This window comes from Pelodiscus sinensis, chromosome 3, assembly GCF_052426305.1.
Source record: "Pelodiscus sinensis isolate ZL-2025 chromosome 3, ASM5242630v1, whole genome shotgun sequence".
NCBI lineage: Eukaryota > Metazoa > Chordata > Testudines > Trionychidae > Pelodiscus > Pelodiscus sinensis.
The window spans coordinates 97,696,259-97,712,365 of record NC_143054.1 but is presented as its reverse complement, the minus strand read 5'-3'; the positions used below and the strand labels follow the sequence as shown (position 1 = coordinate 97,712,365).

At 41.4% G+C, this 16,107-nt stretch overlaps 1 protein-coding gene across 3 annotated transcripts in view; it reads left to right on the top strand.

Annotated features, from left to right (window-relative positions):
• Window positions 1-985: 985 nt before the first annotated feature.
• The window catches only part of SLC2A12 (solute carrier family 2 member 12), a 41,690-nt gene continuing 26,568 nt past the window's right edge, over window positions 986-16,107 (top strand). For 2 of the 3 annotated variants that reach the window (XM_006136269.4, XM_006136268.4), the window contains exons 1-2: window positions 986-1,322; window positions 11,046-12,383. In XM_006136269.4, coding sequence (XP_006136331.1) covers window positions 1,190-1,322; window positions 11,046-12,383 — 1,471 coding nt within the window. In that variant the 5' untranslated portion in view covers window positions 986-1,189. Of the gene's footprint in view, window positions 1,323-5,242; window positions 5,382-11,045; window positions 12,384-16,107 lie in introns of those variants that run through there. The other variant, XM_025178059.3, reaches the window with a different exon arrangement.

Here is a 16,107-nt window from a genome sequence, read left to right as displayed (position 1 = left end):
ATTGTGGAATCCAAATGTTCCTGCCTCTAGATCTTCCAGTGACCTACCTGTCAGAAAAGACATTTATGTTCTCTTCTGTTGAATGTCCTTGTCAACCAAGACTGATAAGGGGTGTTTGGTGTCTGTTCTAATTAAGGTGAAAAATGTTAAGGAATGCTCCTTCCTGAAATTGCTACTAGTATAAGATATACCAGCCTTCCACCTCTGCCCTCTGCCCCAGCCTTCACTCCCATTCTATCCCCAACAACAAAAACAAAGCAAAAAATAAACAAAATTAAAAGCCGACACCACACTAGCGGCTAACTCAGGGAATGCCTACATGAGCAGCTAGCCTCTCTGACATCAATGGTTCTACTCAAGGGAGCAGGGGCGCGCCAGTGTGAGTAAAGGTTGAAAAATCTGACCCTAGTACATAGCTCATCTCTCACTGTTGTAACCCTTGTCTTGCTTTTCCCTCCACTCTTTGTTTATTGTTGTCCCCTTCTTCGGTTGCAGTTAGTGGGAATTATGGGTACTTAGCAGTGCCAAGGGTTGGGCTCTTGACTATATACTCGTGTAGCCGTTGCCTGCCTTTTTATGTATCTGTAAAGTACCATGCATAACTCTGGCACAGTATAGATGATTAAATATATACACTGAGCACTACACTCAGAGGCTGAAAGACTGCTGCTGATTTGCTCTCTAGAATGTTTCTTAATAACTTGTTCATGGTTCAAAAAGAATTAATTGATACCAGCTGTGCGTATTCAGTGCCCTAACTTTAGCTGACACAGCAAACAGTTTAAATCCCCCCTCGTGTTCCTTCTGTTTTTTAAAAAGGTACATTAACATAGGAGAGATCCTTTAAGCTAATGGCTAAAGAATGTGCCTTGAGCCCTATGTGAATGCCTAATGTCTTCAACTGTTTGTTTAAAGGCAAAAACAATACTTCTGAAAGATGTCCCTCCCACTTGCCTGTGATAGGCTACCAAGAATAGCAACAGCCAGTGTCACTGGAAAGGGCAAAGCCTTCTGAAATAGAAACAAAGTTGTTCATCACAAATCACTTTGTGCCTTACATTTAGGTTCTGTAAGCTTCTGTATCATGCTGCCATGAGGAAAATAACTACCTGCACCTTTGTTGACAGCCCGGGAAGGACAATTGACCTGTGAAGTGTTTCTCCCCTGAAGTGTGGAATAGAACTGTGAAATGGCAATGGTACCTGTGCAGAATGCGGAGGATCTCAATCAGCAGTGCAGGAAAATGAGAGCAGAGGAGAGTGATGATAACAACAGATGCAGCAGCAGCAGCACCAACCTACACCAGCCTCCCACTCAGAAAGGTAATGTGGCACAGTCTGAATACCAGCTGTGACTGAATGACAATAGGAGCAAATATGTGTAACCAAGGTTCGGGTTTGGAGGAAAATAGCCTGGCAAAAGCCAGGAGAGCATAAAGTTAACACTGTTTGCCCCCTATCTACTGGCATTGCAAGAGAGGGAAAACATGAGCAAAGAACACAATGTCACCTTTACTTTTGAATGAGAATATTTGAAATACTTTCCCTGAAGGCCTTGATCCTATAGCTGGTGCATGCACTTTCTAGTGTGTAAATCCTTCTCCCTTTGCAGTTTAGTCACCTGAAAGATCAAAAGAGCCATTGTTGCCCACAGTGGCTATGCTGCTGCAACTTATGCACATTAAGGACCAAATTCAGCATTCCCCTTGAAATGACTGGAGCTTATTGACTCCAATGGGAGTTGCACTTGCTTTTGCCAAATTAGGAAATCAATGTGAAATTTGTACTGAAAAAATATTACCGACTATAGAACAACTTCAGTCCATTTGCACTTGCTGTTTTAACTGTCAGTTTCTCCTAACCTATGGTGTAACACATTTTTCACATATAAAGATTCTTTCACTGGGATCAGGAGGTGACACAAAATCGTTACATGCTGTTACCATGATTTACAACTGAGGCAGAAGAAGGAAAACATTGCTTTAAGCTAGAAAGTGCTATGCCTGAGTTAATGTTCACTGAGAAATAAATGAATTGCAGTGAACTAACCCCAAATATGTCAAGATATGATTGGCACAAATAATATAATTGGCGTTTAATAAAAAATTACTGAGACCAGCAATATCTACAGATATCTGGGGTCACAGGAGAGTTGAGGTTAATAAAGAAAAATGCCATTCAGTTTGTGGGCACACTATTGAGCTATCATTTTTTAAATCTGTACATTATTTATGCAACATAATCTTCTGGTTACAGTGTACCCTATGCTCAATACTTTCTAATCGCTCAGTCTTTTGCACTAATGAACGAATGAAGAATGGACTGGGTTGGATTTTCTTTTTGGTTTTGTTTTCTTTTTCAATGACATAATTGTACAAATTTCAATTTTAAAGTACTGTGTTTTCAATAAGATTTTTAGAAATAACTGTTAAGGGGCTTTAGAAATATGAATATATGAAATATCCATTCCAAAATCTGTCCTGAAAATAAACTACAGTCTAAAGGACCCATATCCTACTAAACTATTTTAATTTCCACAGGAAATTAAAACTCCTCCCCCCCCTCCCCCCCCCCCCGCCATGTAACTGACAAATGTCAGTCTCTAAATGTGTTCAGTTGTGTTCTCAGAGTATGAGGGGAATATTGCTATCAGCAGGAACAAGATTGCTTAGGTACATTGCAATGGGTGCTTCATACACTTAGGCGACGTCTACACTGGCATGATCTTGCGCAAGAACTCTTTTGCGGAAGAGAGTGTCTACACTGGCATGTGCGTGTGCGCAAGTGATGTGCTTTTGCACAAGAGCATCCATGCCAGTATAGATGCTCTCTTGCGCAAGAAAGCTCTGATAGCCATTTTAACTGTAGGGCTTTCTTGCGCAAGAAATTCATGTTGCCTGTCTACACTGGCCTCTTGCGCAAGAACAGTTGCACAAGAGGGCTTATTCCTAAGCCGGATCATCAGAGTTCTTGCGCAAGAAGCACTGATTTCATACATTAGAACGTCCGTGTACTTGCGCAAGAACTTGCGGCCAGTGTAGACAGGCAGCAAGTTTTTGCGCAAAAGCAGCTGCTTTTGCACAAGATCGCGCCAATGTAGACACAGCCTTGAGGTTTAAAAGTAAGCTCCCAATATGAACAGTGCTTCTAAACTTGTTACACCAACTAGTCAACACTTTGTAGAAACATTAGTTGGATCAAAAAATTGAAGCTTAATATATCATGTACAAATAAAATGTTATCTGGCAAGGAAAGAAATAAGATTACCATTAAGCTTGCTGCATGACTCAGGTTCCAATTCAGCAAGTGTTCAATCCTCTCAAATCCAATTATAAAACTGGGGCCTAATACAAGTACTTTAAGGAACTGGCAATTCAGTGACTAAAAACTATTTCATGCCTACCCTTTGACCTCATGTTGGGTTTAAAGGAGCCTTTGACATCAGAACAGTTCAGTGTCATGTATCTTCTTCCATAGGCACAGGAATTATGGGTGCAGGGACCCTGCAGTACCCCCAGGCTCCTGACTGATGTCCTGCAGGTTTGGGGCTCTGCTGCCAGCCCTGCACACCGGGACTCAGGCTGCCACCCCATGTGCCAAGGGGCTTTGCTGCCAGGTCCACGTCTGGGGTCCCAGCTGCCAGCCCTGTGCACTGGGGGCTTTGCTCTTGGCTTCAGCTGGGGCCGGGAAGTGGACAGAGTTCAGGGGGCTGGATTTTAGTATCCCCACTCTTAATGTTCCCACACCACTATCTTTTTCACACTCAGTTTTAGAGAGGGAGACTGACTACATGATGGAAGAAAGGTTTTATTGATGTTGGGATTCCAACTTGCTCTAGGGTTACCAGGTACCTTCAAAAAAAATACCGGACACACTTGATCTTAGATGGGGGAGGGGGAGAGGGAACCGGCCAGCAGAGGAACAGGGCTGGCTGGGGGGGACTGGCTGGCGGGAAGCAGGGCTGACGGGGGAGGAGGGGTCAGGGGCAGCAGGGCTGGCCGGGGGAGATGGGTGGGTGGGAACCGGCTGGCAGGAAGCAGAACTGGTGGGGGGTCAGGGGTCAGGGGGAGTAGAGCTGGCCGGGGGAGATTGGTAGGAGGACGGGAGGAGAACCGACCAGCGGGAAGCAGGGCTGGTCGGGAGGGGGTTGGGGGGAGTGGGTCTGGTCGGGGACGGGGAGCAGGGGGAGAGAATCATCCGGTGGGGAGCGGAACTGAACCAAGCGCACACAGATCCCGGGGCGCTGCCCATCCCACACACGGTCCCGGCAAAGCAGAAGTGAGTCCGGCATCAGGGATTCCCTCCTGCTCCAGCCCTGTCCCCCTCGCGTAGTTGCATATTGCCAGGCTGGTAGACAGGCTTATGCAGCGTGTGCGTGTCTACCAGCCAGGCAATACGCAACTACATATTGATACTCCTAATTATAATAAAACGTACCTAATTAGAAAATACCGGACATTTTATATGTCCAAGATTTTCTCAATTTGTTTCCCGGACAGAACCCTCAAATACCGGACTGTCTGGTTCAAAACCAGACACCTGGCAACCCCTAACTTGCTCAGGAAGCTAAACCCAAGAATTCATTAGGCAGCTGTTTCCAACTAGCGCCAATAAACCATACCACAGTGTATAGACAATGTATTCTACATAAGTCACGTGTTTTAGAGAAACACTTAGAAACATATTTGAGCATTCTTAAAACTTTGGTTAATACATTTTTCATACCCTTTCACCTGTAAAGCCAGGCTATCTTTATGCCATCCAATCTAACTGGCCAGCTCTCAGAGTGAGAAGAAAGTAGGTTTGCCAGGTGTCCGGTTTTGAACTGGACAGTCCAGTATTTGAGCTTTCTGTTTGGGAAACAAATTGAGAAAATATAAACGAGAAAATATAAAGGTTCGGTATTTTTTAAATAAGATGTAATGTAGATTATGATGTAGTGTCAAGTATGTCCGGTATTTTTGTTGAAACCATCTGGCAGCCGTAGAAGAAAGAGATAACTAAGGGAAAATGAAGGAATACATTGTAGAAATCTTTAAAAATTACTTAAAATCAATTTTCCATATATATGTTACAGTGTTACAGTTTAAGGTTTGATATCTCATGATGTACCAAAGCTACAAACAAATGCCTTGTCCAATAGGAGAGGGAAAATCCCATTGTGTGATAGTCATATCTATGTCATAATCACCTTTTAACATGCACTTTTGACTGCAGGACCTATTTACCATTAACCTGTTTTTGACAGGACCACACCCAACTTGCCAAGTCTCTGGATAGGTTGCAAAGAGCAAACATATTTACAAATAACTTTCCTGAAAGCTGTTTGCTTCTTTTCCTGGAATTTCTCACCCCACATTGCCTCTGAGGCAGTTTAGGAAGGTAAGCGATTGGGAAAAAAAAACCCAAAAATCCTATTCCAGGCACTGTAAAAGTGGGCTGGATTTGCATCGGGGACACAGAGATGAAAGACTCCCATACCATTACCAACATATCCTGTTTGGGGGGCAAGAATTTCCTTTTGTCTGCATTACTGAAATGAATTATAACAAAAATAATTTTATTTTCAATTATTTTTAAATTGGTGTCATTATGGAGACAGAGAAACTGAAGTGTGCTTTGTGGAATAATTTAAAACAATGTAGAAAGATTTGTGCACAAAAGAAATCTCCAGGCTCGGAGTAATCTCATATGAGAAGTTTCCGTGATGTGCTGGACTGGGTTCTGAAATACCATAGTCAGGAGGCTGCTACAAATTGAAGGGCAGAGAAAGATGGTTTTACCTGCCTCTGATGGAATCACTCACACTCTGAATGCTTGAAAATCTTCCCTGGCAGAAATGACTTACCTATGCATCTTATAATATACAGATACCTTTGGAATGGCTCAGATTGCATCAAATGATAGGGTAAAAAAAATTATGGGGAAGGACGCACATCCTCCATAACATCTTCATGTTCCATCTCCACCCCTAATTTCAAATTACACAAGCTGAATTCTAGGCTATACTATCTGTCGTCTATTTTTCAGGACCAAAGCAAATGCTCTTAAAGATAAGTTTGTTTGCCAGGCAGTGCTGCTTTCTTCCTTGGTTGCGTGAAAGCATTTTTGTTGAAATGGAAAAACAAACAAATAGTTTTCCCAACCCTTTTTATTTTTAATCATATACCTATTAACCAAGGAGTTTATCACACAATTTTTTATGGAAGCCTCCCATTTAAAATATATATTAGCAGCACTTGCCTGTGAATTGCTAGGTATATTTAGGGTTCTCACAAAAAAACAAGGAATATTTACATTTTAAATGTTTTTTAAAGGGAATGTCTAAATCTCTCTCCCTCTGACCAGAAATATCACAAAAGTCTGCATTTTAAAAGTGTCTCTGTAAAACTACTGAAAGTGTTGAAGCAAAAGTGACAGTGAAGTCAATGGCAGCTTTGTGGGAAAGATTTGGGGCTTGTCATAACACGCAGCACTACAGCTGTGCAACTTTAGTGCAAGTGAAGACTGGAGAGCTTCTGTCAGCGTAGTTAATCCACCTCCGTGAGAGGCGGGGTAGCTATGTCAATGGAAGAAGGCCTCCTGTCAACAGAAACTTGTCTACACTGGGGGGGTGGGGGCATTAGGTCAGTATTACTATTTTGCTCAGGAGTGTGGATTTTTCATACCCCATAGCAATGTAGTCATACTAATATAACTCTGTAGTATTGACCTGGCCTGAAAGGAAGCTGAGTAAAACTTTCATGATTTAACCCAGTGGGGACTGATTTAATCCAGGTAAGGACTGAATATGGCAAGGATCATTAAGATTTGTCCCACTAATAATAAAAACATGTAGATTCCAGGGAAAAAGCAATGAGTGCAACTTAAATGTGATTTACAAAGAACTGCTGAGAGAGTTTTCTGCTGAGATTGTAGAAAGTTCTGTTCGCCCCTTTCATGCTAGAAGGTGGTGTACATTCGAGGGCCAAACTTGAAAAGGCAGCACAATTCATTTAAAAAAGATGCCAGGATTTGATAGATGATAGTCTTATCTGCAGAATGTGGTGCACAGAGGTCACTGACAGACAACAAACAGGAACCAAAGTCTTCCCTAAAAATTAAAAACCTGCTCTACCAGTGTAACAAGCTGTTCCCAAACCTGGATGAGGAAGAGAAAGGAGGTGAGAGTTTTAGATCAAAAGTTTTATACAAGTTGCTGCAAGTTTGTAAAATGAGTAGGTCTAATAAGATTTTCTTAAGGCCCTATAGGAAGTTTTGAAATTAATAGTGAAAAAGCAAAGCTAATGTTTAAAATTACCAATACAATAACCATCCTATTCTTATTAAATATTGCCATGCCACAGTCATGCACGATCTTTGTGGCCTCAAGTCCAACACTGGCACTTTCCAAACTGTCTGAGGGCCACACAAACTGGTATAGTTTTTTAAATAAAAAATATGCATAACATAACCATAATATTTAGCGTAACCATAATATTTACCTCTGTGGCACAAGTAAAGTCTTTTTCCCTAGCACAACTTATGTATTAAAAGCTGACCAAAAGTGGGAAAATTTTTGTTTCAGCACTGAAGTTAATTTATACCATGAACACATTTTTAGCAAAAGTATATTGGGATAGCTCAGGTGAAACCAATTTATGTTCCCTGAAAATCTGGCGTACCCTGTACCTTTACACAAAACAGTGCTGTCAATAAACCTATTGGTCTTGGATTCTGTGGGCATAAATTGAGTAAAAAAATGTATTGGGTATAGTGTAGAGCAAATCACAGCAATTGAAAATAATCATAGAGCTATCCATCACTTTGAAATGGGCTAGGTATCTTTTTACCCTACATCACTCTCTAGCCAAGTTGACTGAACTACTCGTCCAAATTTGCCTCAAAAGAATTAATTGAAATACTGTCTGCACTGTGTTGCAGAAGCCACTTCCCACTGCTAAATGAGCACTCTGCAACTAACTGGAAAAACAACAGTCAATTCACTTGGCCTGTAATTGTGTGGCAGCCAACATCATGCTGAGAAAAAAAAAGACAAAAAACTATGCTGAGTGGAAGAATTAACCCCACAATAATAAACTAGAATTATCCATCAAAGGCTAGGGTACAAAAGCTTCAGAACACGCAGAATATGATCAGTCACATCTTTCTTATAGTAATAAACACTGATTCTCAGTTGTATAAAACACAGTTTATTTTGAAGTGGACATACAATGGCATGTTCTCCATTTTGTGTATTCTGTCTGGTTTTTATTCCCAATGGTGCAGCCATCAGTAACTATGTGAAGCAGAGGTGATACTAGCCCGTTGGGAGCCCTAGGCAGGAATAATTTTAGGGGCCTACCCACACACAACAGATTTTAACAGGGGAGCCGACAGCCTGTGTGGGCATCTGGACAAGGTGTGCATGTGGTGGGGAGAGAGGGGACTGGCTCTGCATTCTTGGAAGGGTGGCATCAAGCGGAAGGGTGGGGGCTGGGGTAGCCAGCCTGTAGTGCAGTGCGCGCTCGCACTCCCCTCAGAGCCATACGGAGCCCATGGTGTGGCACACCGGCAATGATTGAAAGGATAGGGAGTCTAGCAGTTGACACTGTCACAGTAGTAGTGGTAGGGTTGCCAGGTGTTCGGTTTTGAACTGGACAGTTCAGTATTTGAGCTCTCTGTTTGGGAAACAAATTGAGAAACTAGAACTGAGAAAATAGAAATGTCCAGTATTTTCTAAATAAGACCAATGTAGATTGTGATGTAATGTCAAGTATGTCCAGTATTTTTGTTGAAACCACCTGGCACCCCTAAGTAGTGGTGGCAGCTGGAAAGCCAGGGCTCCTTTCAATCACCAGGCCCCAGGGCAACTGTCCTGCCCCAATCAGTGGGCTTGGATTCTAAAAATTAATAGGCAGGTCCATTGAACTGCTCAATGCCCAGAGCAATTGTTTAGCCTTCTCATGCTTACTGCCAGTTCTGATGTGAAATATCTGATTTTTTTGTTACAAAGAACCCAATGATTAATGAGGAGTGAATCCCAAAGCAATTAGAGGTGTGCAGCCCAAAATTTGGCTTATCTGAACTATCCAATCTATCTCTCTGGATTAACAAAACTGGGTTGAAAATCTTAGGCTTTGTCTACACTGGCTTTGCTGACAGTGCCTATGAAATGAAATGCAGATTAGCATATTGCCATGCTTCATTTGCGTAATTTATTCAAGCCATTTTTGCACAATGAGTTTATGCACAAAAATCCTGTTTTGTGCAAGATCCTTACGCCTCTCCGGGAAAAACAATATTCTCACATGGAGAGGTGGTCCCTCCAAAGTGAGATTGAAGCATTCTGGTTAGAAAGCATGTACAGATTGAACCTCCCTGGTATGGCACTCTATGTTCTGGCAAGATTTTAGTTAGCTGGCTGTCCACTTATTGTGGGTACGGCCACATTTCCCACGGTCCCATAAAGTTGGTTTACAGCCATCAGCTCTGGCTCTCAGTGTTCTGTGCTATTATTTAGCTCTAATTTACTCCTAAATGTCTTCTTAGAGCCCAGTAAACAGTGGAATTGTTGGTAACGTTGTTAGACATTATTGACCTCCCATGGTTTGGCAAATTCTTGGGTTTGGCATCAGTTAGGGTACGTCTACACTTGATCCCTAGTTCAAACTAGGGATGCAAATGTAGCTGACTGAAATTGCTAATGAAGCGAGGATTTAAATATCCCGTGCTTCATTAGCATAAGCTCGCCCGCGCGCTATTCCGCTCACCAGCTGATGAAAACCAGAAAGTACACTCCGGGATGCGTTAGTTTGAATCAAACCCCTTGGTTCAAACTAACGTTACTCCTCAAAAAATTGCTTCATTCGCAATTTCAGTTGGCTACATTTGCATCCCTAGTTCGAACTAGGGAGCAAGTATAGATGTACCCTCAGGTACCTAGGATGCTGAACTAGCAAGGGTCAGCCTGTGCTACTCTTTTCTAAAATAGAGCAACTATGGATAAGGGTACTAGGGCTATCAGTGTGATGCCTTTTGTGGAGACTAAATTCAACTCAAGAAAAATTTTGAAATTCAAAAGGAAAAAAATGGTGGCAAAAGCCTTTTTATTGGATGTCAGTTACTTTGTCACTGTTGGGCGGGCTTACTTATTTAGGGCCTGATCTGAAATCCAGTGAAGTCAAGATAACGCTGGACAAATTTATGAGTGCGATCCTATGATGGGTTTGAGTATGATAGCAGGAGGTAAGGCTCAAAATCCCTGAGGCTGGCCCACTTCTTGTTTACGTCTCAGGTTTGTAAAAATTCATGAGACAGGGCTTCAGCTGATCGCTTGCAAGGGTCAGGAAGGATTCTCCTTCCCCCCCATTTATTTTTATCTTTTTCTTCTGGAATATGAGGGAGAGCCACATCTGGAGCTGGAACACTGGACAGAAAGGAGCAAGGTGCTGAGATGGCACTGTGTATTCTCTCTCTCAGATGCTTGGCAGGCTGATTCTTGCTCACATGCTCAGACTCTGAGCTGGCAAATGGAAGTGACCTTGTTTTGTTTTGTTCTGTTCTTTCCCTCTGCACTGTGTAGGCGTGGACCACTTGCCAGGATTATTTGGGTTTATCTTACTTAATCATTCTCCTGGCACAGATGCACCTTGGTTCCTCCTATTCTCTGTCTGTGGCATATAACAGCCTAGTCTCTGCTGGGGCCTAATACTTCGGACCCATTTCAAGGCTTGTCTTCACATACAGCACAATAGCTGCATCAGTGCTTCCGGCCTTAAACTCTGTAACTGAATGGTAGTCACTCTGTTACTTTAAGGGGTCTTTTTCTTAAAAGATACTAAAAATAAAGGGGGAAAATGAAGCGCACTACACTGTATTTTTGTCCTGCTTTCAGCAATGCCACTTGATCTGACCAATGTTGCTGGGTTCTTCTTCATTTGATCATACTGTTTTCCCCCAAATTAGACCTTTGAACAAGATATTGACAGCAGATTTATAAAATAACTTTATTATAGATGATTAGAATGGCACAGAACTCATTTTGTTTTTCTTTTGCCATTCCAGGATGTGGAATGTTCACCTTTCTGTCATCTGCCATTGCTGCCATCAGTGGACTCCTCATGGGCTATGAACTGGGACTCATCTCTGGGGCTCTTCTTCACCTACGCAGTATACTAGCACTTTCTTGCAAACAACAGGAAATAGTCGTGAGTGCCCTCCTTTTTGGGGCCTTACTAGCATCACTTACTGGTGGATTCCTAATAGACCGATTTGGAAGGAGAATTGCAATTATTATAGCATCTTGTTTACTTGTACTGGGAAGCCTGATCTTGATACTCAGTGCATCATATGGAATACTTATTGTAGGACGGACAGCTATTGGTATTTCAATATCATTATCCTCCATTGCAACATGTGTATATATTGCTGAGATAGCCCCACAGCACAGAAGAGGCCTGCTTGTATCATTAAATGAACTTATGATTGTGGTTGGCATTCTTTCTGCCTACATTTCAAATTATGTTTTCACCAATATTTCCCATGGCTGGAAATATATGTTTGGACTTGTGATTCCAATAGGAGCCTTGCAAGCAATTGCCATGTATTTCCTTCCACCGAGTCCTCGGTTTCTTGTTATGAAAGGTAATGATGAAGCTGCTAGCAATGTACTAGGAAGGCTAAGGGCTACTTCAAATACTGCTGAAGAACTCACTGTGATCAAGTCTTCTTTGAAAGATGAACATCAATACAATTTCCTGGACCTGTTTCGTTCAAAAGACAACATGAGAGCCCGAATGCTAATAGGCCTCACATTAGTGTTTTTTGTGCAGACAACAGGGCAGCCTAACATTTTATTTTATGCATCCACTGTTTTGAAATCAGTTGGGTTCCAGAGCAATGAAGCAGCTAGCTTGGCTTCTACTGGAGTTGGAGTGGTTAAAGTGGTCAGCACAATCCCAGCCATTGTTTTTGTGGACCAAGTTGGAAGCAAAACTTTTCTGTGTATTGGCTCTTCTATTATGGCGGTGTCTCTGATCACCATGGGATTGGTGAATCTTAACATACACATGAATGCCACTAATATCTGTAGCAACCAGTCCCTGGAAGATTCCATTTTTCATGGAGCAGAAAACATGAGTGCCAGCAATCAGAGTCTCAAAGAGCAGTTTGCTGGTGTGCCTTTCCAGGGCAGAACATGGCTAACCACGCTGAGAAAATTTGAAATAGCTAAAACAGAGGAGCAGAACAGCACAGCTATGGCAGGAGGAAGGGCCTCTGCAGCAAGCCAAACAGGATCCCATGTAGTAACAGACACTGTGGAAGTTCCAGCTGCTCTGAAGTGGCTGTCTTTGGCCAGCTTGCTTGTTTATGTTGCTGCTTTTTCCATAGGTCTTGGACCAAGTAAGTGTTTCATATTTTTTATTCCTTTTAATGATTTATTTAAAAGTAAATTAAGCACTGGTGTAATATACCCATGTTGACATTACTGGAAGTTGAAGTTCTCAATCTACAGAATAAACATTGCAGTAAGCAGCAGCAGAGCAAGTTTCCACCATGCTGCTCTACCAACAGACTGTTCCTATTCTGGAGAAAACAACTCAAAGTGGGTGAGAAAGTAATTCAGGGTATGTCTACACTAGCCCCCTAGTTTGAACTAGGGAGGCTAATGTAGGCATTCAAAGTTGCAAATGAAGCCCGGGATTTAAATATCCCTGGGTTTATTTGCATCTTCCTGTCTGGGCGCCATTTTTAAATCCCCTTAGTCCGAACTAACTGCCCGTGGCTACACGCGGCAGTCAAACGCTAACTCGAACTAAGTCCTTAGTTCGAGTTAACTGTTACACCTCATTCCACGAGGTGTAACAGTTCGAGGTGTAACAGTTAACTCGAACTAAGGAGTTAGTTCCAGTTAACGTTTTACTGCCAGGTGTAGCCATGGGCAGTTAGTTCAGACTAAGGGGATTTAAAAATGGCGCCCAGACGGGAAGATGCAAATAAAGCCTGCGATATTTAAATCCCGGACTTCATTTGCAACTACGAATGCCTACATTAGCCTCCCTAGTTCGAAGTAGGGGGCTAGTGTAGACATACCCTCAGTCTCCTTTGCCCAGTCAGTCTTTGACTCCGCTGCTAAAATCGCCATGGGAGCATGTTACCACTACAAAGTGGGTTGAGAACTTTCAAAATAAAGCTATAGAATATTCAAACAAAGGTAACTTTCAGGGTGAAATCCACATCTTATTGAAATCAATGGCAATCCCAGGATTTCACCCTCAGTCATGCTTGTTATTATTATTTCAACCAGTGACCTGTAAGTGGAAAAACTCTATATCCTATGGATGTGTCCAGAGTCATTTTTAATTTCCTACACTCCACCCCTTTTCCTTTTTCTTAGCATGTAAACGGTAATACATAAGCTATACTGTGATGGCCCATAAACCCAATTTAAAATCTTATTGCTAGATGCTTTGGATGGCATAAATGAGCATAGTATACCCAACTCGACAGGAGCTACACCAATTGACTCCAGGTGAGATTCTGTCTCTGAGTGTGTATCCATGCTCACTGTATAACCCAACCTACTACTAGGAAATGAAATACGTTTAATCCTATTGGGTAATTTCTCTTGGCCCAGACACTTCCTATCCTGAACAAAACAAACAACAAAATAGTTAAGAATTATTCAATCTATAAAATATCGATTTAAATCAAAACGAGCTTTTAGCAAAAATGCTATTGCAGAATCCTCACTAATGACAGAAAACAACTTTCCTGCATTCCCATTCACAGTGACTAAAACTACTCTTTTCCTCCTTCTTTTTCACAAACTCTTTCATATTATTTAACCTATCAGCGGCTGATTTTTTTAAAAACAATAGATTGTAAAATGTGCATGCACAAAGCCCATTATTTATTTACAGACGTTGTGTGCCTGTGTACCTGACACAAACTTGGTTTGGAAACATACTGTACTTCAGACAGTCAATTATGATAAAGAGTTTCGCATGAGCGTAACACCCCTACTGTCAAACCAAAGGAAAAAAAAGAGAAGGTAAAACCCAACAATAGCTATTTATTTAAAATGTTGCTCACTATAGGTATGTCTACACTGCAGGCTAAAGTTGAGTTAAGATATGAAACGTCAGCTACATTAATTGCGTAGCTGAAGTTGAAATACCTTAACTAAGCCTTTGGCACTGTCTACACAGCAGGAAGTTGAAGGAAGAATACTCTTACTCCTCGTGAAATGAGGGTTACAGAAGTCAGAGTAAGGAGTCCAGTATTTCAAAATTACTTTAAAATAACAGGCTTGCAGTGTAGATGCGCACTATTTCAGAATAACATGAGTTATTTCGAAATAAGCATTCAGTGTGGACATAGCCTAGGATAGCTGAACGAGCTAAACATTCATTGCCAAGAGGGTCCTAAGGGATAGCAGTTTGACAATGTTACTCCAGCATACAACATTACATTACAATCCGTATAAGGGCTCGATTCTATTCTCGGTGACACTGATGTAAATTGTGAGTAACATCTCTAAAAAGAGTTACTTCAGATTTACACCAGCGTAACAGAACACAAATTAATCCTAGAAGAGCAACCAATGAAGAACTATCGGTATTTCAATTACTGTCATTTAACAAGTTTTCTTAATACAAGGATTAAACAGTTTCTTAACATGAAACAAAATGTGGGCATCTGTTTTATTGGCATGGACAACTTATTCCAGCATTGGGGATGCCATCCAGTGTGCCTTCAACAAACAACTGAGTTCTGAGGGCTTGAAAACAGATATGTTTGAACAAGAGCACATTTGCCGTGTACACTGGATATTCAATCAATCAGAATATACTAGGGTATCTATACAATATAGTAACTCGATGTCCAAGGTTTAGCTAAAACTGATTAAATACAGAAAGCTCAGATTAACTGAACCAAGGAATTGCTTGAGTCTATGAATAATAGAGGGCTTTACATATTGTAATTATATGTGCCATGTCTGAAAGGCAGGCTAAGGATTAAGTTTCATATGTAACCCTTGGCTTTTTCTGCTTGCAACTGAAACCCTTTCACAATATTTCAAATGTGTAGATTTTGTCTGGTAAATTCAGTTTTCTTAATGTTCGCTTTTAAAACAATCCCTTAGTTATATAAATTGGCCCTTTTAAAACGTTTGGATTTCTCGTCCCCTGAACTGGTTGCCCTGTCTGCTAAATGGTTACTTTTGAACCATGGCCCATGTGGGAAATAGAGCAGAGGGGCCTTGCCACAGTATATCTGTTCCAGGACGTTCTAACTGACAAAGCCACACAATCTCCATGGGGTACCCAAATGTTGCAGTCTTCAGTGGAGGCTTCACTACCCTTTCAATGAGTATGGAATGCAACTTCCTCTCCATGTCTGGCTTGCTGTGTTGGCTGATATGAAGGAGGGGAGCTAGGAGTACCTCACTTGGCATCTCTGTTTTCTCTTCAGTATGGCACAGGAAGGGAGATGGGATTGTGCCTAGCTTTGAAGGGAGCAGAAGGTTCCTTGCACCTACCACCTTACCCAGCTGGGCCATAATAGCTGTCTATTTAGAAAGCATATGATATTTAGAGTATGTGTAGTTCAAATCCTTATGAAAAGTACATGTGATTCCATCAGGAACATAGCACAACATACACTGGACATATCATTCAAATTCAAATCTTTGATGTTCTTTTTTTCCCTATTGCACGTCAATTTTTGGCTCTAATGTGAGATCCAGTTAGTGCCCACGCTTTCTCAGTAGCCTTTTTGTTTTGTTTTATATTTTGTACCTCACTGGTTCCTTCTTTTTACCAAATTACCAGAAACAATTAGACTTTCTTTTGATCTGCTCTGCTAAATATCACTGTTACTATTTATAAAAGCACTCAGACATAACTGTGATGAAAAAGAGACAGATTTAAGCCTTTTTGCATTGTAAGAGAGTTGTAGAGAAGAAAGACTATGTCTAGTCCCATTTTAATCCAATATATTGTGTATTTATATAAACAAGCCCTTATGCAAGATAAGAGGGACAGCTTTATTTGTCTGTTTTGCATTAAGTTTAAGTGCAATCCAGCTTCTTGCATACACTCGGTTTCAGACAATTATTAGA